The sequence below is a fragment of the Lycium barbarum genome, chromosome 11 (genome assembly GCF_019175385.1).
Source record: "Lycium barbarum isolate Lr01 chromosome 11, ASM1917538v2, whole genome shotgun sequence".
Lineage (NCBI taxonomy): Eukaryota > Viridiplantae > Streptophyta > Magnoliopsida > Solanales > Solanaceae > Lycium > Lycium barbarum.
The window spans coordinates 11,005,916-11,033,316 of NC_083347.1; the positions used below are offsets into that span (position 1 = coordinate 11,005,916).

The 27,401-nt window shown below is 35.2% G+C and overlaps 2 protein-coding genes, 2 long non-coding RNA genes and 1 pseudogene across 5 annotated transcripts; 4 read left to right on the forward strand and 1 right to left on the reverse strand.

The window, feature by feature from the left end:
• The first annotated feature begins 570 nt into the window (after positions 1–570).
• Positions 571–11,536, forward strand: LOC132620317 (probable sugar phosphate/phosphate translocator At1g06470). Of its 2 annotated transcripts, none has more exons than XM_060334982.1 (13): positions 571–759; positions 1,415–2,095; positions 2,180–2,349; positions 4,894–4,979; positions 5,308–5,357; positions 6,035–6,102; positions 7,637–7,737; positions 7,879–7,891; positions 8,000–8,184; positions 8,359–8,445; positions 9,176–9,270; positions 10,447–10,603; positions 11,113–11,536. In XM_060334982.1, the coding sequence occupies exons 2-12, from the start codon at positions 1,650–1,652 to the stop codon at positions 10,565–10,567; spliced, it is 1,422 nt and encodes a 473-aa protein (XP_060190965.1). In that variant the 5' UTR covers positions 571–759; positions 1,415–1,649; the 3' UTR covers positions 10,568–10,603; positions 11,113–11,536. The 2 variants fall into 2 exon arrangements, with proteins under 2 accessions (XP_060190965.1, XP_060190966.1); XM_060334983.1 differs by having other exon boundaries at positions 1,487–2,095.
• A 1,028-nt stretch (positions 11,537–12,564) lies between these two features.
• Positions 12,565–14,222, forward strand: LOC132620316 (EP1-like glycoprotein 2; annotated as a pseudogene).
• Positions 14,223–19,393: 5,171 nt separating this feature from the next.
• LOC132618445 (EP1-like glycoprotein 2) lies at positions 19,394–21,104 on the forward strand. The gene has a single exon (XM_060333501.1). The coding sequence runs from the start codon at positions 19,471–19,473 to the stop codon at positions 20,884–20,886; it is 1,416 nt and encodes a 471-aa protein (XP_060189484.1). The 5' UTR covers positions 19,394–19,470; the 3' UTR covers positions 20,887–21,104.
• A 1,118-nt stretch (positions 21,105–22,222) lies between these two features.
• Positions 22,223–24,732, reverse strand: LOC132617986 (uncharacterized). The gene is made up of 3 exons (XR_009573908.1): positions 24,306–24,732; positions 23,377–23,429; positions 22,223–22,444 (listed from the first exon to the last, which is right to left on the reverse strand). It is a non-coding gene; the product is annotated as an uncharacterized LOC132617986 (long non-coding RNA).
• An 857-nt stretch (positions 24,733–25,589) lies between these two features.
• Positions 25,590–26,771, forward strand: LOC132618644 (uncharacterized). Its single transcript, XR_009574238.1, has 2 exons — positions 25,590–26,385; positions 26,479–26,771. It is a non-coding gene; the product is annotated as an uncharacterized LOC132618644 (long non-coding RNA).
• The last annotated feature ends 630 nt before the right edge of the window (positions 26,772–27,401 follow it).

The window sequence follows — 27,401 nt, forward strand, 5'->3', positions numbered from 1 at the left end:
TTTAAGTTAATTGCTTTCACATTGTATGTTGTTTATTTTTCACTTACATTTGATGAATTTTTTGTGTCAAACATTTGAATAATGTTATGGCATTATATTTATAATTTTTTTTTGTCAAACATCCAATCAATGACGTTCTCACCAAAAAAGTCTTCTTTTAAGTTTTACAATTAATTAAAATTAAATATTATTAATTTGAAAAATATATATCAATTATTTTTTACAATATTAGTTACAAATATATGATTATTAATTAATATATTTTCAAGAAACAATGTGTTATTAAAAAACTAATTTAATATCATTTATAAAGGCAAATATTTTTTAAATATTAATTTTAAATTTTCATAATTAAATTAAACTAACTGTGTTATTACACTTGTGCAACCAAATAATACGCTTGTAATTACACTGTAATTACATTATGATAAATTAAAAGATCGTTGTAATTACACTACTGTGTAATTACTACCCTAGTAAATCAATTCCAATTACCTGGTGGCTTTCCAAACAGGCCCTAAAAATAAATGCAACCAATGTAAGCTGTCGGCGGTAGTTGATTTTTGCTTCAATTTTACCTAACGTAACAGGCAACAACAATAACCCCCTAAACCAAACCAAACAATTTTTTTTTTCTTTATTCTATTTCTTCTACCTAAAGAAAAAATCCAAGATCAGATCACAATTTCTCTGTTAAATCTTGTATACTTGTGCTCTTCTACACCATTTGAATCTATTAACTGAAAAAAAAAAGCTCAGGTCAGTTTTAGTCTTCCTTGTTTGGCTTAATTGTTACATTTGACTAGTTGCTTTCTTGATTCTTCAATAATTCTTACTCTTCTTGATTTGACTTTCTTTTGGTCTTTTGGAATCTATAGACCTGAAATAGAAATGGGGTTCTTTTATTTTCCCCTTTATGATTCAAAGTTATGTTTTTTACTTTTTTTTTTGTGGGGGGGGGGGGGGGGGGGAGATTTTGGGGAGATTTACTTAATTCTTGTATTGGGGTTGAGTTAAATTTGAAGTTGGTTTAATGCAGATTGTTAAACTTATTTTGGCAGCTAGTTAATTGGATTGTTGAGCTCGCTGATGATTTCTATTACTTCTTAAGTGTGTTTATCAGATATAATAGCGTCAATTCAAAGTTGTAAAGGGTTCACTTTACTAGTTGCTTTCTTGATTCTTCAATAGCATTTACTCTTCTTGATTCAACTATCTTTTGGGTTTTTTGGAATCTATAGACCTGAAATAGAAATGGGGTTCTTTTCTTTTTCCCTTTTCTTGAAAATTTAATTACATAGGATTCAAAGTTGTGATTTTTACTGTTTCTTTTTGTGAGATTTTGAGAGAGTCTGAGTCATTTCCTTAATCTTGTAGTGGGGTTTGACTTAAATTTCATATTGCTTTAATGCAGATTGTTGAACTTATTTTGGTCATCAGTGAATTGGATTGGGGAGCTCACTTCTGATTTTCAATCACTTCTTAGGTGTGTTTATCAGATATTATAGTGTCGATTCGAAGTTCTAAAGGGTTCACCACAATAAGTTTGGTAAAGATAACTGGAAAATATAGTGCTATATAGACGACTGGGCGGATTCGCTTGGTTGTCGATGGGAGATTGATGGCTTTGATTGTGGAGGATAAAGGAGATGGTAGAGAGTGATTTGATTATAGAGAAGGTTGAGGAGAGTGCAACTGACAGCTTTCGGAGGGCGCCTTCTTTCTCGGGCTGGTGTGATGATAATGACATCGCCCATTCAGCTCAACTAGGGAATGCTCGTACACTCACTGACGACTTTGACTTTGAGCTGCCACTGGTTAATCAAAACAGTATAGGAAATGGATCTGTAAACGTAGATACGCAAGATTATAACTTTAAGCAGAGGATGAAAGGTGGTGGTGATTTGGGTGTTGCATCTACTGGAAATGGAAAAGATAGATATGTTCCGTTTGATGTGGAGAATGGTCCTACAAGTAACCATACATATCCAAATGCGTCACAAACAATTTCGAAGAATGTTGTTTCTGTTGCTGATGTGCTGAAGACACTGTTTTTAGTACTTGTATGGTACACATTCAGTACATTCTTAACATTGTAAGTCTATTTGGTCATAAGCTTATTATTTTACTAAGTGATTTGTTTCTATGTCGGTTCTTATCATGCATTCACCTGATCCAGGTATAATAAAACTCTTCTAGGGGATCATCTAGGGAGATTCCCTGCTCCTTTACTGATGAATACATTCCACTTTGCAATGCAAGCCATTTTGTCCAAAGGAATTACCTGGTTCTGGTCTCGAAAATTTCAACCCACTGTAATGATGACTTGGAGAGATTATTTTTTGAGAGGTAACTATGATTGTGATATCCTTTTTCTTTAAGCTTTACTCAGATGCAGGTTATATTTGTTTCATGCATTATTATGGCTTTTCAAGAGATTGTTCATTGTCTTCTACTGTATGATTATGAATAACTCTAGATGCAAGGGACTGTTCTGACCTTTAGTTCCTTCGGAAAGAAATTAGAAGAGAACAGAGTCCAGAGCGGGTAAGGTAGAAAGATTGACATATTTGAGAGGTTTATGACGAATGACTAGTGACACCTATCTATGATCTAAGGAGTCTATAAGTCCAACAAAGTGTCAGAATAATTTACATCAATCATGCATCTCCAAAGATAATGACGGTTAACATCTAAGCTTTATAGAATGAACTTGGAGTTCCTCTCCTTCCACCCTACCCATAAAATGCACAATTATAGAATTCCGTAGGACATTGAGCTGCTTTGGTTTCTTCGGGCCTCCCCTCCTTTAGATGGGTCTCGCTCTGATACCAATGATAAGAAATGGACTTTGGGCCTAACTCAACTCCATAAGCTAGCTGATGATGTGAATATTGTCCAAGACTATATAATGAGACCAATTATAACCTTTTAGATGAAATGATTACACACTTCAACATAGTTTCAGAGCAAGCAGGTGTCCTGGGTTCGCATCTCATCGCCACTCTTTATCAAAAAGAATTTTCACGTGCTTGGCTCATTAAAAGAATAAAGTCCCCACACGAGGGGAGTATTTTGATGATATAATTAAGTAAATAAACGTGTGCTTTATCTAATAGCTTAAGCTTTTAGATTCACACACTTAAACATGGTATCAGAGGAGGTTGAGGTCCCGGATTCAAGTCTCACCCATTATCAAAAAGAATTCACAAATGCTTGGACCAGAAAAAAGAACCAGAGCCGCACGTGAGGTATGTTGAAGACCTTATTAACTAAATAAAATTTGCTCTAACATCTTAAGCTTTTAGATGAATAGTCGCACAACTTCAACAAGCTGAATTTTCTTCGCTTTATTCACGGGAAACAAGAAGCTTTTAGCCATATCTATGACAACTAATACAACTCCTAAAACCACAAAGTCCCCATTAGAAGATTAATGTGTCATCAGTAAACAGAATGTGAGACACCTTTTTTTTTTTTTTTGAAACTGGTAAAGTTGAGAATGTGAGACACTTACTATGTTTCCAGCATTATTCCTACTTCAAATCCAAATATCCATCTTTATCTGTTGGTATCTTTGGCATCCGGTTTAATCTTTTCATTACTAGTATAAGTAAGTGATAAGAAAATAGACCTTGAGCATAACTCCATCCCAAAAGTTAGCTCATGTGTGAGGATTGCCTACTAGCACAAAAGGAGTCCAGATACCCATCTATAGCTGATATGGGAATTTTGACGAACCCCTCCCTGTTAGCACATGCCCGGACATTTGGAGGGTGGACAGATAACATGGGGGGCAACATCTGGTAAAACAATAATTGAGATGAGTCTAGCTTTGATGCCATGATAAGGAAATGGACCATGGACCTAACTCAACCTCAAAAGCTAGCTCATGAGGGTTACCCAAGGCTATATAAGGAGACCAAGTTTCCCCCCCATCCCCTCCACTACCGATGTGAGAATTCTAACACCCCTTTGCATGCGCAACTGAGCGTGGATAGAGCATTCGGAAGTCCCGAGTTCGAGTCTCACTACCACCATTATTAGAAAAAAAAATTCCACATGTTTGGTCCGATTAAGCTGGCATGTGGGGGGAGTGTTGAATATATAATTAAGTAATTTAAAGTGTGTTCTCACCAACAAATTAAGCTTTTAGATAAGATGGTCACAAACTTCAACAATAAGAAAGGCGATGGGAGGTCGCTCCAGCTCAATTCTCCTACAGAAGGGAAGAAACCTTCTTAGTAATCATTGATTATGATAGCTAATCTGACTGAAGAAGTGCAGAAATTTATCCACTCAATTCATCTATTGTCAAAGCCCATATCCTTCATTATATTCAGAAGGAATGACCAAATTTTGTGGCTTATGCTTTCTCCGAGTCTAACTTACACATTATTCCTGCTCATTTCTGGTACCATCTGAAGTACTCATTTGCAATTAATGAGTCATCTATGATTTTGCCTGTGCGAATGCATTTTGGCTACTCAGACCAGTTTCCTGATGAACCTTTTTCAATCTCCATTCAATACCTTGGCAATTTTTTTTATGTATATACCTTGATAAGCTGATAGGAGCATAATCTTTTTGCTTTTTAGTAACATTTTGGTCAAAGCATCAGATATTTCATTCAGCTGTTTGTATTGCAATCCTGAGATTTTGGTAATTATGGTATCGTCTGAACTTCAATGATTGTTCAATTTGTCTCATCTGCTTGAAGTTACACTACTTGTTCTTCGTTTATTTGAGGCATTTGATCTTACGCCTTTTTTATATGCACCTGTTCTGTGAAGTATAGAGCATTACTTATTGATATTGGCCTCCAATATTTTCCTGCAATTTTTATTAACTTTCCTGACAACTAATGCTACAGATGGCCTTTGCCTTTCACAGTTGTACCCACAGCTCTCAGTACGGCAATGGATGTCAACCTCAGCAATGCATCCCTCGTTTTCATATCAGTGACATTTGCTACTATGGTATGTATTCGCTCTCCCTATAAATTTTTAAATATCAATCAATATGATGGTCAACAGATTTGTTTAAAAAAATTGAGTCACTGGACAACATAAAAAAGGATTCTCACAACCCAATGTCCCTTTAGGTTTGTAGAAATTTCACTTACACCTGCTGAAATTTTAACAACAATTTATGACAACGCAACCCTTTAACAACAATGTTCAAAGACTTGAAGGGAGAGTGAGTGGAACAATCTTCCGCTTTTACTTGTAAAAAAGAGTAATCTTCTAGTTTCCTTCCCTTTCCTCCATAAATTCTTGACTCCTAAACACAAGTTTGTCATTGCAGTGCAAATCTGCAGCACCGATCTTTCTCCTGCTCTTCGCTTTTGTTTTCAGGTACTTTTTTTTAATCATTGCTCTATTTCTCATTGCCCTGTTGAACTATTCATCAATGTGCATAATAACTACTGAATCTGTCTTAATCGACACTATTTTCTGTTTAGTCTATGACAAAAGAAAAACACATTTTTTATTTGGTACTCTGTAACTTTAAAATTTTCATTTTACCTGTAATTACACACTCTTATAACCATAGAATTGTTATAACATGTTTAAGACAATAATTTCTAAGGGTACTGTTGGTATGTGCCAGAAGTCTTTCTTTCTTTCTTAAACTCTGTGCCAAATCAACACTGCCATATATGTCAGGTCAAACACTGCCAAATCAAAAGTTTGCATCCTAGTCAGACCAAAATCTCTTTTAAGGCTGTGGCTTGCCACAACATAATATTTCATAGATAAGTTGCTTTTGTTCATTGTCAATATTTTTCGAACACCTTCCCATGAGTAAAGCTCAGTCAGATCACATGACCTTAGAGGAAGCAGGATACAACCGTCACTAATTGATTTTCAATTAGTCCCTCTTTAGTGGGAACACATGCTGAGAAAGGAGGCCTTTTTCCATTCCATTGCATAAGGATCAAATTTATCATCCATCTCATGAATGATTTCATGTGCTATCTCTTAGAAATGAGTTCTTAATTTGTTTTTAACCTCGGAACTCTTTTTGAAAGGTTGGAGTCCCCGAGTTTGAAGCTGTTAGGGATCATGTTGATTATTTCTATTGGGGTATTATTAACAGGTATCCTGTACACTTACTAGCATCTCGCATTTTGTATTTTTTATTTTATTATTGGGAATATCAATTGTCCTGTACACTTACTAGCATATCGCATTATCGCTGCTGTTGTTGTTTCTTGTATTTTTTTATTTTATTATTGGGAATATCAATTATGCACACGCTAGGCAGTTTGTCCTGCTCACAAGCACAGTTGTGAAGGTAATCCTACCTACCAATGCTGGAACAGAGGGACTCACACCTAGTGTTGTAGGAACTCAAACTTGGGATCTCCAGGTTGGGCCTCAACCACTGGGCCATCCCCTGGCTTCTTAACTTTTAATAATCTCCCTATTTATCTGCCATTATTCTTAAAGAACATCAATAATTCTCATTTTTGTACTGGAAGTAGTACTTTGAGTTTACATGTCTTTTGGACTTCTTGTTTTCTTTCTTGTTTAAACCATCATAATCTACAAATGACTATCATTTTATGTTTAAATGTAACAAGGATGGGCCCGAAATGCTCCGGACTTAATATCAATTTTATTTGTTTCAATTACACTTCTCCAGTCTGTCGGCTGTAGCCTTTAAAAATCATATTTTCTATAAGTAAGTTTTTACTTTCTTAAAATTAAGAAAAGAGTATTATGGGGCTCGAGTTTCTAAAACTGCTATTTCATACTTAATAATCTCATTTTCTATTCTCTTTACTTTTCTTTTTTGCCATGACACATTCTCCTTTCAAGTATAAGGTGGCTGAAAATATATTCATACAATACCCACTGGAATGAGAAAATTGAGATGGATACCGTGTTGAACAAGAAGAGAAAGGTACAAAAATCCAAGTAGTGAAAATGATGAGGGTAGCGATAGAGTAGTGGCTCCACAAGGTTGTGTGAAGAAGTAGGTTAAACTTGTTTGCAATGTTTCTTATAATTCTGCAAGGGTGAAATCAATTGAAAGGAGCACTACTAGAACCGCTAATGCAAGGAGTAGAAAAAAGTCATAACAAATGATATGATAAGAGTAATTGCACCCAAGGGTGTGACCTAGTGATCAATGAAGTGGGTGCAAACCTTGGAGACCAGGGTTCAAATTCAGAAGCAAGAAATACTTGGTGTATTGGTGATTTCTTCATATCTGCCTCCCTTGGAGGGTTGAGTCACTTGGTACTTGTGTTGGTAGGAGGTAGCAGGTGCAGGGTGGAATAGTTGAGATGCGTGCCAGCTGGTCTGAATACCATTGTTATTACAAAGAAGAGATGAAAAGAGTGATTTTAGAGAAATGTCATGGCTTATTAATGAATAGTATAGCCATTGAATGTAGATAAAGAAAACGAGAAAAATGTAACTCACGCAGCATAGATGAATTTATTAGAAAAAAGCTGAATTAGTTTGTGTTATTCTCTTCAAAACTATCTCTGTCCATTTGACTACCACGTTATCTTCAATTTTTTGAATGCTTAGCCAACTCTATTACGTTGTTACTAATTCTGTTGTCTGTAGATCAGATATGTTCAATAAGCACATCTGACCTTTATTGATTGATAATGCAGTTGCAAAGGAAACGGAGTTTGAGTTTTGGGGGTTTATCTTTGTAATGCTAGCTGCTGTTATGTCTGGGTTCCGCTGGACTATGACTCAGATACTTCTGCAGGTAGGATCACAGAAATTGTTAGAAGTGAATTTGTTATTTTCAGTATATTCATCGTCATACTTGTGCTAACTTCGTCTATTTTGTGTTCATTCTCCTATACTCCATCCAACTGGTGCGCGCTGACAAAAAACTGTCATAAAGAAAGAAATCTATGGTAAGGACTATCAGCAAATTATAGCAAACTTCAAAGCTCTGAAAATGAATTTATTCATAGTGTAGCTTGTAAATACATTGTATATGACACTTGCTTCGGTTATTTCAGGTTTAAAAAATCCACTCACGCTAATGAGCTACGTTACTCCAGTAATGGCTCTTTCAACTGCTATGCTGTCTCTTATATTTGATCCATGGCAAGAGTTTGGAAGCAGCAGTTACTTCGATAGCTCATGGCACATAACTAGAAGTTGTTTGCTGATGCTTTTTGGTGGAACCTTGGCTTTCTTTATGGTATGCATGTATCTAACTCAAGATCAATCATTTCAACTTGTTGATAATCCAACATTCTAGTAGTAGATTTCTTTTATTGGTTCTTCTTCGTTGTCTACTAAACACCATAATATCTAAAAACTATAAACAAATTTGATAATTTTCTTTCTCTGTTTTTTTTTTTGTTTGCTGCAGGTATTGACGGAATATATTCTTGTCTCAGTTACTAGTGCAGTAACAGTGACAATAGCAGGAGTCGTAAAGGAGGCGGTCACTATCGTGGTATGAGCTAAAAACCAAGTTATCTCTATCTCTTTCTTAAGTAATGTAATGTAACTGACTGATCAAAGAAAAAGAGCATACAAGTAATGTAGCTGAATAACTGGTTTACTCTATGGAATTAGTAAGTTTTTCCTTCTTGATGAACATTAGGATTGCTAATTAAAAAGCCTGGCAATTTCTTCGTTGGCTCTGTATTGTGGTCCGCATGGTGTGCATTTGGGGAGGGGGAATATATGGATGGTTTGTCCAGAACATATATACGACGTTGGAAATGTATATTATACAGACAAAAATACTACTATTATTAAGAATACCGCAGAAGGGTTGAATACCCCTTCCATTCAAATATTCAAATAAGATTTAACTATTGCAAGGAGGTTGAGCTGTAAGACATCGCCATCCCGGAAATTAGGAAGAAAGTTTAGAATTGTGACCTACAACTGTGTGATTTTATAACAGACTAATCATGTTCCATGGAATGTCCATTTTCAAGTACATTCGGTGGCATATATATTTTTTTGAGAATGGAAAAAAAATATATATATGCCATGACTCTTTTATTGCTCAGAGACTTCATTTTCCTAGATATCTTCAGTTCAAGCCACCGTGTATCTTCAATGGCATTAGACTGATAAAATCAGTTTTCACTAGTTGAAAAGTTTCTCTGGTTTTTGGAATCCATTGTTTCTTCAGTTACTGAAACTAGTAATTATGTCGGTGGCATTTTCAGGTTGCTGTGTTTTACTTCCATGATAAGTTTACCTGGATGAAAGGGATCGGTCTCCTGACAATAATGCTTGGTGTCAGTTTGTTTAATTGGTACAAGTAAGTATACGAGCTCTCATATTTTGCAAGAAGTTATGTTGTGATTATTGTCTCCCAACTGCTGTTAAAATTAGATAAGTTTTTTGAAAGATGAGTTTCTTTAATAACCTACTGCAGATGTCTACCCTCATTTATCTCGTCAATTCCTCAGCCTTAGTTCGTATAAAGTTTTTGTTTAAACTACCGACTGCAGTATGTTTCCTCATTATATATTGTCAGTTCTTCAACATCTGTTGGTATAAGTTCACTTGTTTGTTGGTGACAATAAGCTTTTCCGTTGCTACTAGTTGGATGTTTTCTCGTTTGATTAATTTGATGCTGGAATTGCTTTTCTTATTTTAAGATGAGCCACATAGCCTAAGCTTAGTTGTACACTAAACTGGATGTTCACATTTTGAATGTGTGCCATATTAGGTGTTAGAATTCTAAGTGAATATATGTCCAGCTTCATGCACCTCTAGATTCATTGTACTCGAATAAGGGAATTCTTATCAAATATTCGCTGTGAATAATTTTTTATTTTTGGACACGGCTTTGCATTTAATTTCAATTTGTCTAGTATTTGTACTAGCTCTTCAATATTTCTTTCATAGCATTGCCAGGGTTTTACGGGAAACATGTCGTGATGTATTTCACTTAAGCAACAACAACTAGCCAAACCGTACTTGTTAATAACTGGTCTTACAAATCGCTTATAGGATAGGTTTGTCATGAGAAGCATATTGTATGTTAAATTGACAAAATAGTTGATCCTTGCTTATTTTTTAGATTGAATGTCCCTTCCTGCAAAACTAGTGTAGCAAGGGGTTGTCAAAGAAAATAGTTACTTGAAAACTAGTGTAGCAAGGTAGAGGTAAGGTCTGCGTACACTCTACCCTCCCCAGACCCCACTTTGTGGGATTAGACCGGGTATGTCGTTGTTGTTAATCGAAAATGGGTGATTTTATTGGAGACTTGGAGTATTTACTTTTGTATGACCCCCAGCTGCTAGATCTGTTTTGTTGGTCTATTATCACTTACTGAATCTGTTACTGTACTTCACTTTTACAGAAAACCGAATCGTGTTACATCATAAGACAAGACAATAAGATCTTTGTGCCTATGAGACCAAAGAAGTTTTGAATGTTAGATGGTTTTCGCTAGATATTAAATTTGTTTTCCGCTTCTGCTTCTCAGGTATGACAAACTACAGAAAGGTAACCTAAGTGAAGATGAAATGTCACGATCCTCGACTCAAAATGCAGCTGCAAAATATGTTATTCTTGAAGAATGGGAAGATCAAGATGATGATCCTTGAAGTTCCCATACTACGTTATCTGCATTTGCAAACCTAGTAAGCTTCTTAACTATAATGCTCTGATGCACTCTGTATGTTGTAGATGACGGGGGAATTGCTTTTTATTGTCGTGGCTTATTATGACCTTCAATATAAATATCTACACTGTTTTTTTTTTTTATTTAAAAAAAAATTGGGGGTAGGGGAAGGTGTTACAAGGTGGGGAATCGAACCCTCACCAACAAGGTGAAAGTTCATGTAGGAAGTTTATTCGACATCCTACTTGAGCTCTCTATCTATTCCCAGGAACAAGTTATGAACATTACTTTTGTAAAGCTATACATTCCTGGTTAACATTTTTTATTTTCCACGAACAATCTCTATCTTTGCTCGTCTCACAAGACATACCATCATAGTTCGAGGAAATTGGATACAAATCCTAGTTGCTTAATTCTTGTTATTCTGATTAACTAAGGATATGAGTTTTTATGAGTCTATCAAAGATATCTTGTAGTCTGCATTCTGTGATTTGACTGATAACTGTTTGATTGTGATATGATTACTAGATGATTGCTGGCAATGCTGATATCAAGAGAGGATGAGTTGCCATGTTTGAATTTATACCAAATGGGACAAAAATGGCATCATCGGTTTGGTCTTTATTGGGCTTGACCCTTCCGTGGACAGCCTCTGATCAGTTTGCTGGTGAAAGAAAGAAGCTTTTGTTCATCATTATTGTTGGTAAAAAGATTGATCAGTTTCCATACATAATCCTAAGGAGCTCATTTTTGTTAAAACAAATTTTCTTCACTGTTGTATTTCTATGAAATTTTCATCCTCATTTATTCAAATATTTTCCAGGTGTATCTCCTCGTTGTAATATGACCTTAGTACGCGTCGATTTTAGATCTTTAGTTCACATGTAAAACATGTTTGTCATTGTATTTTAAACGGGTTTTTGCTTTGATTTCAAGGAATTTTGTCAGCTAATCTCTTTTTAAGGTTCAGACATAGTTAGTTAGAAGTACCTCACACGTCTTTCTATTGAAATTGACTTACGTGAAGCTCTCTGCTCTTGCCCGTAAACCATATGTAACATCTGTCACATATACCTTCAGAAAAGCTGTCCGGTGTTGCTCATTTTCATTTGGAGTTTGCACAATTGGTCGGAAAGTACCTAATTCAATGACATAAATGGTGGAACCAGGAATTTTCACTCAAAATATAAAGAAATAAACACATGAAGAAGCCAAAGGGATATAATATCTACTATATGTACATAAAAAGTAATTTTGACTTGATATATACAGTGAAGTTTTCCAATTTCGCCCTCTGAATGATACCTATTGCCTGTGCTTTTCAAACGTTATTGGCAGAATGTGTTCAATCTAGTCATGTTTGGAGCAAGGAACCAATGGTCATGTTCAATATACACGTTTTGTATAACTTATGCTGCTCTCTTTAAATGAAATCTGGTTGAGCGATCTACTATAGTAAAGATACAATAGAGAGGAAGACGCATAAACAGAAGTATCATATCCCGAGTAGAACATAGTTTTCATGCTCAACAGTGTAAGCGAATAAACTGGTCAATTACCATTTCTGTTATAGGATTCTTTGACCTGGCAATTTTTTATCCAAGGAAAAGATGTTATTTAGTAGGATAAAACGACAACTTTATACAACTAGCAAGTTGATCTTTTAAAGGGAATGTTTTACTATACCGAAACAAACATTTGAACTAGGCACATTTTGGAATGTAGCCATATATTCTTTGCACATGACATTATAGCATTGACAAAGACTACTTCTTTCTCACCAGCAAACTGATTTTTCATAGTCTATCATTTCGTTCGACCAACTTCCAGCTGGCGTAATTTGGACTAGTCAATTTCAAGTTCTCCAAGTTGGCAAAACTAGGTGCTTGTTGCTTTCTTGATCATACTATATATAGATTTTGCATTAGAAAATGCATTCATCACAGGCTCTTAGACTTCTGTTAAATATTAAATTATCATCATCCAGTGTTCTTCATGGCTTTATGCAAGATTTTTCCTTTAGCCTTTATCCTCAGCCTTTATCCTCATTTGTTGTTCTTTTTATCTGATATCCGGCCAACGACAGTTTGATTACCCAACTGCAAATCTTTCTACAACTTGGGTCAACAGTGTTTCTGCAAACCATTCAGTGGATTTCACTGATGGCTCAAAAGTAAGGGCTATACTACTCAGAGGAACTTTAGGTCCAAGATATGCTTGTGGTTTCTACTGTAATGGCAATTGTGAGAATTACCTTTTTGCCATCTTCATTGTGCAAACCAACAGTGCCTCCTTTATTACTCAACCTGCGATTGGATTCCCACAAGTTGTTTGGTCTGCTAACAGGAACAATCCAGTTAAGATCAATTCTATGTTGCAACTTACAGCAGAAGGAGACTTGGTGCTCAGAGATGCTGATGGTACTTTGGTTTGGTCAACAAACACTGCTGGGAAATCTGTTGCTGGCTTAAGCTTGACCGGTGAGGGGAATCTCGTTCTGTTTGATTCCACGAACGAAACTGTTTGGCAATCTTTCGATCACCCAACCGATGCTTTGGTTCCAGGGCAGAAATTAGTATCTGGAATGAAGCTAACAGCAAGTGTTTCGAGAACAAACTGGACTGATGGAGGTTTGTTCGCCTTCTCTGCTACTGATGAAGGTTTGGTTGCTTTCGTAGAGTCAAATCCTCCCCAAAGATACTTTTCAAGTTCTGTTGGTGGATTGAGTCCCAGTGGAGGATCCAATTATGTTATGTATTTGAATGGAAGCTTAACACTTTTTGCCGATTCCATCGATCCGTTGATTCTGATTTCTATCAGTCCAGCATCCTCTGCTCAATATATGAAACTTGAGTCCAATGGACACTTGAAAGTGTACGAGTGGCGAAGTCAGTGGAATGAGGTGGGTGATCTCCTGACAGGTTTTCATGGCGAGTGCAATTACCCCACGGTCTGTGGAAGATACGGCATTTGCACAATGGGACAGTGTAGTTGTCCCACGAGCTCGAATTCAACTACCTATTTCAGACCGATAAATGTTAGGCAGCCTGATCTTGGTTGCTCTGAGGTTACAAAGCTGACTTGTAATGATTCAAATACCCAGAGACTTTTGGAAGTTGAAGATGTGGACTATTTTACGTTTACTTCAGATATTAAAGACACAGATGTCAATGCCTGTAAAGATGAATGTTTGAAGAACTGTTCATGCAAAGCTGCGTTCTTTCGTAGTGCTTTAAATTCTTCCAGGGCCACCGCCAGAGGGGAGTGCTACTTACCAACCGAGATCTTTTCACTGATGAATAATGAGAAGGACAAAACAAGGTACGAGTCCGTTGCGTTTATAAAAGTACAGGTTGAAGCTGAACCAACTGCTGCTAAATGGAAAAAGGCATTGTATGGAAAAAAATTAGCCAGTGGGAGGAAATGGACGGAAAATTAGAAATTTATGCGTGGGATCCGGAATAAGAGCATGAAAGACATGAAATGTGTGAAGGTGGAATTAAATAAATAAATAATGGTTGGATAAGCTTAGGCTATTGTGTTAAGAGTTCTCAGTTACTGTTTCATTTCCCATTTTCTATCATTATCTGTAATTTCAATTCCGCAGACTATAAATAGAGACTATCTATTTTTCTCAATTGTTTGGCGAGTTGAGTGTTTGTTATATTGGTGCTTTCATTGTTCATACTTCAGTCACTGAGATGCAATTAAAATGCAAAATCAAGAAAATTCTGCTCAAGTTTGCTGGTAAGAAGATTAATCAGTTTTCCTACATAAATCCTAAGCGCCCCATTTTTGTTTAACAGATTTTCTACATTGTTCTTGTTGTATTTCTATGAAATTTCATCCTCATTTATTCAAAATATTTTTCCAGTTCTATCTCCTCCTCCTTGTAATGACCTTAGAACGCGTCGACCTATGTTATATATCTTTAGTTTACTTGTAAAACAGGTTTGCCATTGTATTTTAAATGGGCTTTTGCTTTGATTTATGCGTTGAGTTTCATCAATAAAGTTTGTCAACTAATCTCTTTTATCGTGTCCTGTGAATGCTTTTATCATGAAATAAATAAATATTACAAGGTATCAAAGAAAATGTTGTCCATTCTTTTCTATCAATATTGACTTGATGTGATGCCCTCTCCTCTCGCCTATAAACCATATGGAACACAGATACCTCAAAAAAGCTGGTTCGGGTTGCTCATGTCCATTTGGTGTTGCACAGTTGGTTGGAAAATACCTAATTCATTGACATCAGTGGTGGAGCTAAGATATTTATTAAGGGAATTCAAAATATATAAACACGTGAAGAAGCCAATGAGATACAATACCTATTATATAAACATAAAAAATAATTTGAACTTTATACATACAGTGGGGAGCGGAAAACGGCCTTATATAGAAGTTTCGTATAATATATATATAAAAGGAGGCAATAGGCCGGTGACGTGGGCACTCACAAGCCAGAATTGCTATTTATTTTTTCCTCTTTTTTTTTTTTTGCCTTTTTCTCACATTTTCCAATTAAATAAATATTCATTTTCCCCTATATCAAAAATGAAGAAACAGTTGCACCTCTTGATCAGCAACTGATATGAATGGTTACCAATAGTAATGACCTGCATTTAAAATCTGTTTAGATTAAAAAAAATTAGTTACAGTTCCACATTAATTCCCTTTTCCTATTAAGATCAATTTTCGGTTACAAAACAATTTCTCCCCTACAAATCTTCTTATTCCCTCAGCATCTTCTCTCAAATTCTTTGCCATCCAAAACTTTCTTCCAAAATTTCACAGCAACAGCGGCGACGCCAATTCTGGAGCCAAGAAGAGCAGTGGCTATTGGGGTCGTGCAAAACAGAGTTATGGCGGTAAGCCGGAGATCAATACGAATAAGATGATGAAGCAGGAGCAAAGGGGACTTATAAAAGTTAGTTACAATATTACATAGAAGTTGCAAAATTCTACATTCTTGTCTTATTAAATTATCACTTTAATCTCACTTTTTGTTACCCATCTCAGTCCATTATAAAAGAGGCATCACCAAGAAGTTCAAACTTTAAAAATTCTTCTGCTATAGATTAATAATTGTTTCTATGAATTAAAATATCAATATTATTTTTTATTATTTTAATTGATTAACTGAATTTGAAGATATGATGTATGCTGATTGACTTAGTTTTGGAGTATTACGGAGAAATATTTGATGGAAGTTTGAGTATTTGTTAGTAATATTGTAAAGTTTGCTTTGGTTTTGGAAAAAAGTTGTTTCACCATGTTGAAGTTTATTCACTACGATTTTTCCTGTCATGTCATCTATCATTTACCAAAACGCCAAACAACTTCTTAAAAACCCTTCATGGATTTAGGTATTAAGATTTGTGCATTTTTGGTTGAATCGTTATCTTTTGGATGTTTAGAAATATTAACAAACTTCATTTAATACTTGTTAAAAAATTTGATTGTTGCGAGAAAAATACATTGAATGCTTTTGACAGTTATGCTCTTGATTTTTAATTGTCTCATCGTGATCACTTTCAGAAATTTTAATTTCGATTAATGGTATGGTTTGATTTGCCTTTTTTAGTTATTAAAAATTTAAGTTTCGCAAAGTACATTTACGATAATGTTATAAACTTGTATGCTTCCATTATTTTCTAGGAAAACAGTGAAAGATATTCTAATTTTACTAAAACCTGTTGCTTTGTTATTTTAAGATTAGAGTATTAGAAAAATATCATTTCATAAATTAAATTGCTGAAATTATTAAATTGGTAATTATGTTGTTATTTCAGATATCTTTTCGGTATCATTATGTTGTTGAGGAAATGTTGTTAGGCCTTTTTGTGATATTGTTCCCTTCAATCTACCAAATGTGTATGCCCTCTTTTGTAAGATATTTAATTGTTTACTAAACAATTTTATTTTTTAGATACTTGAAGAAATGCTATCACTATAATCAGCTACTAGCCCCTGAAACAATACAATGCAAGGGAATCAAAGATGGGTCGAGATTTTACAATCTCAAATTTTCTTCTTATAACCCATGCTTCAAAAGAGAAGAATTCAATGAATAATGACAGTGGAAGAGAAATCGCTCAAATTGTGCGAGGACATGAGCAACAAATTGGTGACTAATGAAGAACATGAAACCCTCATTGACCTTAGAGTAAGCGATTGACACTATGTACATAGCAACGAGCTAGAAATGGGAGGACATCAAGCAAAAAGTTTGTTGAATAAATATTCTTATAACTAATTAGTTATGCTCATAAAGTTAACTAAATGCATTGAAAATCTTTGGTTTTACCTCTAATATTACTCTTTTTATCTCTTTATCGTGTGAAAGTAAAATGGAAACTTGAGTTTAAATTTAGATTTTTAGTATGAAAAATGTATATGTTTGTTTTACTAATCGTTAGTTCATGCGTTAATAAAATCATTATGTTCTAAAGGTATTAAGTAAATATAGTTTCACATCTTTCTTACCATAATCTTATTACAAGATTGATAATAATATTTCTAAATAGCGTTTAAATAGGAGAGAAGGGTGAGAAGATAAAAATTACATAATTTTCCTCTCTATGAAATAAGAGTTAGCTTCCCTTCACAGTAGGAAATTTTATTTATTTTATTTTTTGCATATGTATTTTTCCCTGCAATTGATTTATTATCTTATTTATGTTTGTCTAAGATTAAATACTTTTATATTTTGTATTATAATCTTTATAATCTCTTTTACATCAATTAAATTACAAAATGCATTGTCTAACTGCGCGAAGCGCGAGATTAATTAACTAGTTAAGGTGTATAGATGAGTTAGCACCCATTGACATAAAGAAGTGCTGGGTGCTATGGCCAAATGGTCTTTTTTGGTTCCAGGGTCCAGGGTTCAATCCTCCTTTTCAACAATATCCGATAATTGATCACATAATATTATATATTTCCCTTTCTTTTTCAGCCGAGTCCCACTTTCACATTAATGTTTATTTCCTTTTTATTCATCTCATTAACTCCTTGCACGCGCTCTCTCTCTCTCTCTCTCTCTTTTGTTTTAAACGCGGTATATTACTCCCTCCGTTTCAATTTATATGAATTTTTTAGGAGTACGAGGGTCAAACTTTATAACTTTGACCTTAAATTTTGACATAGATTTTTCAAGTTTGTAAAAATGAAATTTATATATTTAGAAATTACATAAAAAGTATTATAAATCATGATAATTCATAATTCAAATAATTAAGAAAAAATGGAAGGAAAATATGATCAAAGAACTATCTCATAGACCCCCAAAATAGTAATATGTTCACATAAATTGAAACAAAGGAGTATTATATACTAAGGAGGATCACACATAGGTGTTACATTATCACTATCATTGATAGTGTTGATACTAGTTAAATTAAGTCAAAATAGATTTATCTTTCTCTCTCATTTTCTTTTCACTTCCTAACAAGTTTGTGCAGAAACAAGAACAAAATCCACTAATGATATCAAACTTATGAGAAAACCCTTCTGAAAATAGGCCAGCAATTTAATACCTAAGAATTCTTTTGTTTATCATATTCACGTTTTGTTTTCTTTGAGTAGCTTAATATTTATGATGAATAGTTTTTAGAATAATTTTAAAATATTTTATTTTTTTAAAGTAATTAATAAATTTAAATTACTTTACATTAAATTTTAGAAAAATAATAGGTGAAATAATAAAAACAAAATATTAAAGTATGGCATTAATTTACGATAGTTTTAAATGTCATTAATCAGATGTGTACCTTCTTACTATGATAATTTCGTGATTAGTTTTAGCCTTTTAGGTTTATGCTTAACGCAGAGAGCACCCATTAACTTTAAATTCTGGATCCGCCACTGGCCAAAATAAGCTTACACTCTCAGGAAAAATATAAAAAAAATGAAAATAGAAGACTCTTAAAAAGCAAAAACTGATGAAAAATAACAAGATGGATACCCATGGATTATCCATATTTTATGATGGATAATATGGATTGATCGATATTTGACCTAGTTTTGAAATGAGCGGATACCCAACCCATTTTGGGTCTGACGGATAACCGTAAATTTTAATCATTTTGCCACCCCTATATGTAGTGAAATTTTAAGCGGGAGTGGTTGGTTGCACCGCCTAGTGCACCCCTGAATGACACCTATTGCCTGTGTTATTCAAACATTATTGGCAGAATGTGTTCAATCTAGTTATATTTGAAGAAAGTTTGAAGAAAGGTACCAATCGTCATGTATAAAATACACAATTTGCAAAACTTATGTTCCTCTCTTAAGTGAAATCAGGTTGAGCGATCTACTATAAAAATACAATAGAGAGGAAGATGTGAAGAAAGAGTTCTATATCCCAAGTAGAACATAGAATTCACAAAAGGGTCAATTACCACATACATTATAGGATTCTCTGACCTGTTAATTGTTTATCCAAGGACAATAATGTTATTTTAGTAGGATAAGCATGACAATCTAGCATGACAATCTTTATACAAGTAACAAGTTGATCTCGTAGCGGTGAATATTTTATTATACCAAACACAAAATCTGAACTAGGCTCATTTTGAAGATTATACGTCAAAGATCATCATTTTGCCATTTATTCTTTGCACATGACGTTATAGCATTGACAAAGTCTACTTCTTTCTCACTTGCAAATTAAATTTCATAATAAATTATTTCGTTCAACACACTTCCAGCTGGCTTGACTTTTACAAGTCAATTTAAAATTCTCCAAGTTGGCAAAACTAGGTGCTTCTTGCTTTCTTGATCACACTATATATAGATTTTGCATTTTGCATTAGAAAATGCATCCATATGAGGCACTTTGCCTTCTGTTAAAATTTTAAACCATCATCATCCAGTGTTCTTCATGGCTTTATCCAAGATTTTTCCTTTTGCCTTAATTCTTTGTTGTTCTTTTTATCTGATATCCGGCCAACGACAATTTGATTACCCAACTGCAAATCTTTCTACAACTTGGATCAACAGTATTTCTGCACCCCATTCAATTGATTTCACTGATGGCTCAAAAATAAGGGCCATACTACTCAGAGGAACTTTTGGTCCAAAATATGCTTGTGGTTTCTACTGTAATGGCAATTGTGAGAGTTACCTCTTTGCTATCTTCATTGTGCAAACCAACAGTGCTTCCTTTATTACTTCTCCCTCGATTGGATTCCCACAAGTTGTTTGGTCTGCTAACAGGAACAAGCCGGTTAAGATCAATTCTACGTTGCAACTTACAGCAGATGGAGACTTAGTGCTCAGAGATGCTGATGGTACTTTGGCATGGTCAACAAACACTGCTGGAAAATCTGTTGCTGGCTTAAGCTTGACCGATGAGGGAAATCTCGTACTGTTAGATTCCAAGAATGCAACTGTTTGGCAATCTTTCGATCACCCAACCGATGCTTTAGTTCCAGGGCAGAAGTTAGTGTCTGGAATGAAGCTAACCGCAAGTATTTCAAGAACAAACTGGACTGATGGAGGTTTTTTCTCCTTCTCTGCTACCGATGATGGTTTGGTTGCTTTCATAGAGACGAATCCTCCTCAAACATACTTTTCAAGAAATGTTGGTGGATTGAATCCTAGTGGAGGCCCCAGTTATGCTATGTATTTGAATGGAAGCTTAACTTTCTTCACAAATTCTAGTGATACAACTGAGTGGATTCTGGTGTCTATTACTCCAGCATCCTCTGCTCAATATATGAAACTTGAGTCAAACGGACACTTGAAAGTGTATGAGTGGCAAAGTCGGTGGAAAGAGGTGGATGATCTCCTGACAGGCTTTCACGGAGAGTGCAATTACCCCACGGTCTGTGGAAAATACGGCATTTGCACAATGGGACAGTGTAGTTGTCCCACAAGCTCTAATTCAACTACCTATTTCAGACCGATAAATGTTAGGCGGCCTGATCTTGGTTGCTCTGAGGTTACAAGACTGACTTGTAATGATAAGAAAAAACACAGACTTTTGGAAGTTGAAGATGTGGACTATTTCGCGTTTGAGGCTGATATTAGTGACACGGATGTGAATACCTGTAAAAATGCATGTTTGAAGAATTGTTCCTGTAAAGCTGCGTTCTTTCGTAGTGGTTTAAATTCTTCCAGGGCCACCGCCAGGGGGGAATGCTACCTACCGACCGAGATCTTTTCACTAATGAATAATGAGAAGGACAAGACCAGATATGAATCCGTTGCGTTTATAAAAGTACAGGTTGGAGGAAAAAAAGATGGCGTTTATGAACAAAACTTAGCCCGTGGGAGGACATGGGCGGAAAATTAGCAAATTATGCGCGGGACAGAATAAGAGCATGTGAGGCATGAATTGGGGGAAGGTGGAAGTAAATAAATAATTGGTTCGATAAGCCAAATTAGTTAGGTTCTTGCGCTTAAGAGTTCTCTGTATCCCTTTTTCATTCTCAGTGTCTCATTTCACTCTTGCTATCATTATTAGTAATTTCGATTTGGCAGCCTATAAATAAAGACAATCTATCTTTTTAATTGTTTGGCGAGTTAAAGTGTTTGTTACGTTGTTGCTTTCGTTCGTACTCCATGATAGAATCACTTTGGCAGCTTTGGTACTATGAAAATCTTACACCAACATTAACACTGTCAAAGATTGTTAAAACTTTTATCTCCTTCAAACAAAAGTTAATTGATGGACAAAGTTGCTCGGATCCCCATTCATGTCCATACAAAACATACACGAGTACGCGACCTTTACATCTATGAAAAAAGTGTGCATTTCATATTTGCTCAAATGATTTCTTCTTTTTTATGTATCTCTTCTTTGTCTCTTCAAGCTTCAGCCCTCCTTGGTGGCAGGTACTAGCTTCTTCCCGACATATTCTTTTAATTGCCCAACAATATACTTAAGGCGGATTTAGCATGGAAAGTACAGGTTCGGCAGAATCCATTAGTTTTGGTCCAAACCTGTATATGTGTTGAGAAGTTCATGGAATATGCATATATAATGAACTTTAGAACTCATAAACTTCAAATCCTAGCTATGCCTTTGAACTGAACATACCCATCAATTGCATCAACGCGATGAAGGCCTTGCCTTTAGCTAATTCCAGTGAAGCTGGCTATAGTACTAACTCACAAGTTGGTAATTTCAGTCACTGAGATTCAAATTGAAATGCAACTAAGATGCAAAGTCAAGATAACTCTGCTTAAGTTTATTAGTGTTTCTTTTCCTTGAAGTAATAAAAACTTTATAAGTTTAATACATAAACAGACTCTCAAACTTGGCTGACAAGTATGCCCTCCAACTTTGGGTGTACAAGGGTAGGCACCTCAACTTGTATGAAGTTAAACACGTAACACAAATGTTGATGTGGTACATAAATTTTAAAAGTGTCACGACCCAGCCCCGTAGGCCGTGACTGGTGCCCGAGTTGGGCACCCAAACGTACCTGTCCATATATGCGGCCATAAATACTATAGGCCGTCTCAAATTATACCAAACTATTTCAAACGCATTTCAGACACAACCATATGCATACGTATATATATCAAAAGCCGACAAGGCTATCAAATGGCACCACGGCCCCAAAACATATACAAATTGCACGCCGACAAGGCTGCCATAGCGAATAGGATCATACGAACACATCTGAACAGAAGTAGGCACACACACCCACAAATACATCTACAGACCTCTAAACAGACCAACCGAATCATATGGCGGGACAGGGCCCCGCCGTACCCCTGAACAAATATATACATATGCAACGAACGAATATATACCAACATGTAGGCTCCGGAATAAGAAGAGCACTCCAAACTGCAGAAGAGGGTGTCCTAAACTGGTGGATTACCGAACTGTGCATCTGTACCTGCGGGCATGAAACACAGCCCCCGAAGAAAGGGGTCAGTACGAAATATGTACTGAGTATGCAAAGCAGAATATACAGAAGATAAATCTGAGGCATAACGAAACCGAAATACAAAAAATAAGTACAAGTTCAAAATATCAAAATATTTACTTTCAAAATATAAGTCATGCATAGGGCACAGGAAATATGGTCGCCCGCCCGTCGATGGCGCCATAACACAGCATAACACCAGAAGGTTTCAAATCTCCGTATCCCCGTCACATATCACATCACAACATAACGCCATACACAGCATAACACCAAATATATGTGGAACCCGACCCTCTTTTGCGAGTAGCTCGGTGAACCATAAACACAGCATAACTCCGGAGTATATCAAAGTGCGCACGACAACAGAACCGGCCCGGAAACCGGCGAAAGATATAACAAAACGCACGAGCAGAGTCATGAGTAACCATATGCATAAAATCATTATCATAGACTCAAATATAAGTAAATGACCATACTTGAAATTCGAAATGATAATCATACCAAATTCTTTCAAAAGTCGTCCGAATTACATAAAGGAAAGTCGCGGGACCCACGGACGGGTATTGACCCGAGACGGGCCCGCCTATGGAAAACATACTTATCATACGCCATACAAACTTCTACGAACATATCAAAGCAATCCGAGCCGTTCTGTGAAAGATATGGCGTTCAAAAATTTCGAAATTCCTTAAAGTGAAATCTTTTTATGCAAAGTTCGGAAAGCGATTATTTCAAAGACATAATGGTTCATATTTCATCAAATCATACATAAGAGTGCCAAGGAATACATAAGGGTCATAACATGCTCGGATTTTGAATCTTAGAATTTTCTTCAAAGCTTATAATCTAGCCTATTGAAAACTAAGGCATGCCAAAAGAAAGAAAGGTTGCGCTTTACATACCTTTTGCGTTTAGTCGTATTATAACTTGTACTTGCCTCCCAAAAACACTTATCCTATATCAAGATATCAAGAGCTACAATTAGTCTACAAAGGAATTTAATACGTATTTTGACGCTCACAATCCCTTTCTAACATTTAAACGACGTTTCGTTCGCATTCAAACCAACTAGTGCTACAAGCTAACATTGCTAGTCATTCTTTCATGTATCAATCCAAACTTGTTTGAACATGATTTAAGGGACTTTGGACAGTCCATACATCATTCAAAATTGTCCCATACTCACGGCCAAACAACACACACAACACTACAATTTCTATTTCGCAATTTTCCAACTTCAATTACAACGACAACAACACGTTTACAACATTACTTATGCAATTATCGGAACTGTTTCAACATCATATTTATTCTTATAACAGCCCACTATTCGTCTCCAATTTTTAACCATCAATGTCTTCATTCTTATTTTAGAACCCATGACAACAACAATCAACATGCAAGATAAATTAGCCCATCCTTTTACACAAAACAGTCCACGGTTGGACTGTTTTTCCCACTTCCACATATATCACTTCTTTTACATCTTAACTCACATATTTATAATTCAACAACACACTACCATGTCCATAACAATCAACAACTAAAGTATCACATAAAACAGTCCATTAATTCCCTAAATCATCTCCTACGCGGCTTCAACACAACTATATATAAAATTCCATAATTTTCATTCCTTTCATACACACTACCATATTCAAACCATTTTTAATTCATGTACAAGAAATTTAAACATTGGTTTACATAAGCCTATCATGCACGACTAACTTCAAATTTCAACAACAACATTCAATACCAACATGCACCATTTTATACATATTCACAATGCATCCAACTCATTCTAAAATGTAAAAGAAATGACCAATCTTACCTTGAATACTTGGATCCAATTTGTGTCTTAAATTCTTATACTTATTCTTGCTTCTCTTCCTCCTTATCCTTGTCTTCTCCATAGAATTTTATTGAACAACAAAACTGAATTATTATTTTTTTTCCTTCAACTTGGCCGTGACTTTCTCCTTCAACAACTCACTCTTCTTTTGGTTTGTTTTGTTCTTGCTTCTCCACCAACTACTACACATTATTGAATGTCTTCACTCTAGAATCTTTTTATTAAGCACAAAAATCAGTTTTTCTCCTTGAAAAACCAACCTGGCCGAAAATCCATACATTGGTTTTCTTGTTCTTGAAAACTGATTTTTCAACAAATGCATTGGGAGAATGTCTTTTGCACTATACCTTATTATATAAGTATAGTTTCCAAGGGTGATACACGTACACCCCTCCTTGTGAGTCATCTTTGCACTATGTTTTGTAAATATTCAGATTTTTGATGCTTTCATTTTTTTTTTTCGGGTGGGGCCCACATTGCCACTATTGAAAAATTTGTGAACATTTAAGTCTTAATCCCCACTTAATAATCCAACTTGCATCGTTCATATCTCCTTACCCCGATATCATTTTGACGAGCGGTTTGTTGCGTTGGAACCTAGACTCGATGAACTTCATTTTAGGCTTTTGAAACACCTTAAAACTCCTTATATACTAGGAGATATGCCTCCAACAATATAGGCTAAAAATCTGGTCCGAAATTTTACTGAAGTTGTTCCGATTCATTTTCTTTAACTTCTAATCCTCTTCCAACCTCATGTGACCTCTTATACATGCATATACACACTCATATACATCCATAACAATTCATATACGCGCCTCGAAGGGTCCGGAGAATCACAATAACCTTAAACGTAACTAGAGAACTTACGAATCTTCGACGAAACTCCAATCGCAAAAATATATTCATATCTTTTGTCCATCTTCTATATCATTACTAAATATCTAAAGTACTTTAAAAGGTCACTCACATTACCTCATATACATACTCATAACGCGATTTCAAATCCTTTAGGTTACCATGTCACATCGGGATACTTAAGGCAATCACATATATAACGATATTCTTGCTAACTCGATTAATTTTCCTTGAACCTTCTTAACTCATTCTTTCTTGTTTTAATTCAAGTAGCAAGGATTATTATGGGGTGTAACAAAAAGTGTCTAAATGATCATTTTGTAAGTTGGAGTGTTCAACTGAAAAAATGGAGACAAGTTGAGGTGCCTACTTGTGCAAACCCAAAATTGAAGGACTTGCTTGCAAGCTGAGACCAAGTTTGAGATCTATTTATGTATTATTTCACTAGAGCCTATCATTTTAAGCTCTATGAAGATGTTGAAGCTAAAAGATTCATCCATCAGCCTGCAAGTTTCATCTGCCATATGAGTTTTTTTTTGCGTTGAGGTTTCCGTGCTGATAAGATTATTTACTGAAATTGAGTGATATCATAAGGGTGTTTAGCGTAATTTATTCTCATATTAATTTTCATCTGCATAAACTTTCAGACTTTCTGAATCCATTTTATTCCAGAAATATTTGTGAAAAGCTTGGCTGGAATCTCATTTTCCCCGTGTAGCTACAATTTTGTTCTTACTGGCCAGATCTGTAACAAGATTGTTCGCAGTTCTATTGTATTTTTGTCATAAAAAAAGAATACTTATATTATCATTTTTGTCGGACTCGGCATTCTAAACAAAAAGAAGAATAAATAATGATTAAAAAAAAGGTAAAAAAGCAAAAAAGAAAAGACATATAATTAAAAAAAAAAAAAAGTCATTGTATATACTGTCATGAGTTGCTTTCCAGCTATGCCCCTTGACCCCTTGGTCGCCCCATAGCGCCCTGACAATTCTCCAGGCACCTATGACAAGTGCGCCTGTACTTTTGTCGCCTGAATAGTAGCGCACACTTAGCAACAGGCAATGCCAACATCACCCGTAAGCGGCCACAACCAGTGCCCTAGAAGCCAAGCCATGCGTGCAACGTGCACACGCTGAAACTGAGTGTGCCGCCCACTGGACCAACTTGCTATTTGTTTGAAGTCTGGATCCTTTTCCATGTAAATATAAAGTTGCTTCATTTGCTGTATTTACATTTTGCATTTCTAGCTTATTTATGTTATTTGAGTTTTTTCTTTTTATGGCATATATAGCAGGGATCTAGTGGTTGAAGTTTCCAACAATCAAACAATTGTGTATTGGTTTCTCCTCCCGCTCGGCACCACGTTCGCTTTCTTGTTCTCTTTAATACAAGCAAACTTTTGATCTTGATATTAGCTTTCGGATTTCCCATATAGCAGTTAAATTGGTAGGGTAATACAAACACTAATATAGTTTCGAATTTAAATGTACAAGTTATAAATCGATCCAATTTAAGGATGATCTTTATGTACTAACCCGAAATAATATTATTAAGCGGATAAATAGGTCTAATGACCATGTGTTATTCTACTATTCTAACCTGTTATTGTTCATATCACTTTTCAGACGTTTGACATAGTTAAAATTTAAAATAAATTAAAAAGGAACGTTCTTTTTCCCCCTTTCATGAGTAATATGCAGAAACGTTTAATGACGTGCATTATCCTATGTGACAAATTTGACAATCTTGTTACGAGTTGATTTAGTTAGGGTGATTATTTTATTAATTAAACCTAAAATGAACTAGACTTATTTTGAAAATTGTAAGTGGAAACATTTGTGATCCAAAATTGAACTTCTCGTCAAATACTATTTCCATATCCGAATAATAGCATTGACAAAGCTGCTTCATTCACACCTGCAAATTGGTTTCACATTCTATAATTTTATCCAATAAACTCCCAGTGGACATGAACCTTTTTTTTTTGTTTGTTTGAACGTTTACAAGTCAAGGAAACCCATCAAGGAGCTCTTCTTTTCTTTTTATTAAAAAGGTTAATAATACTTGGTCCATCAGTTATTGATAAACTCTGATTTTAGTCCTAAATTGCTTGAAATATACAATATTGATCCTTTTCGCTTGTGAATATTCACCATTTGATTGTCCAGTGTTATCTTAACCTTGTACTATTTAGAGTACTATACTTTTAAAAAT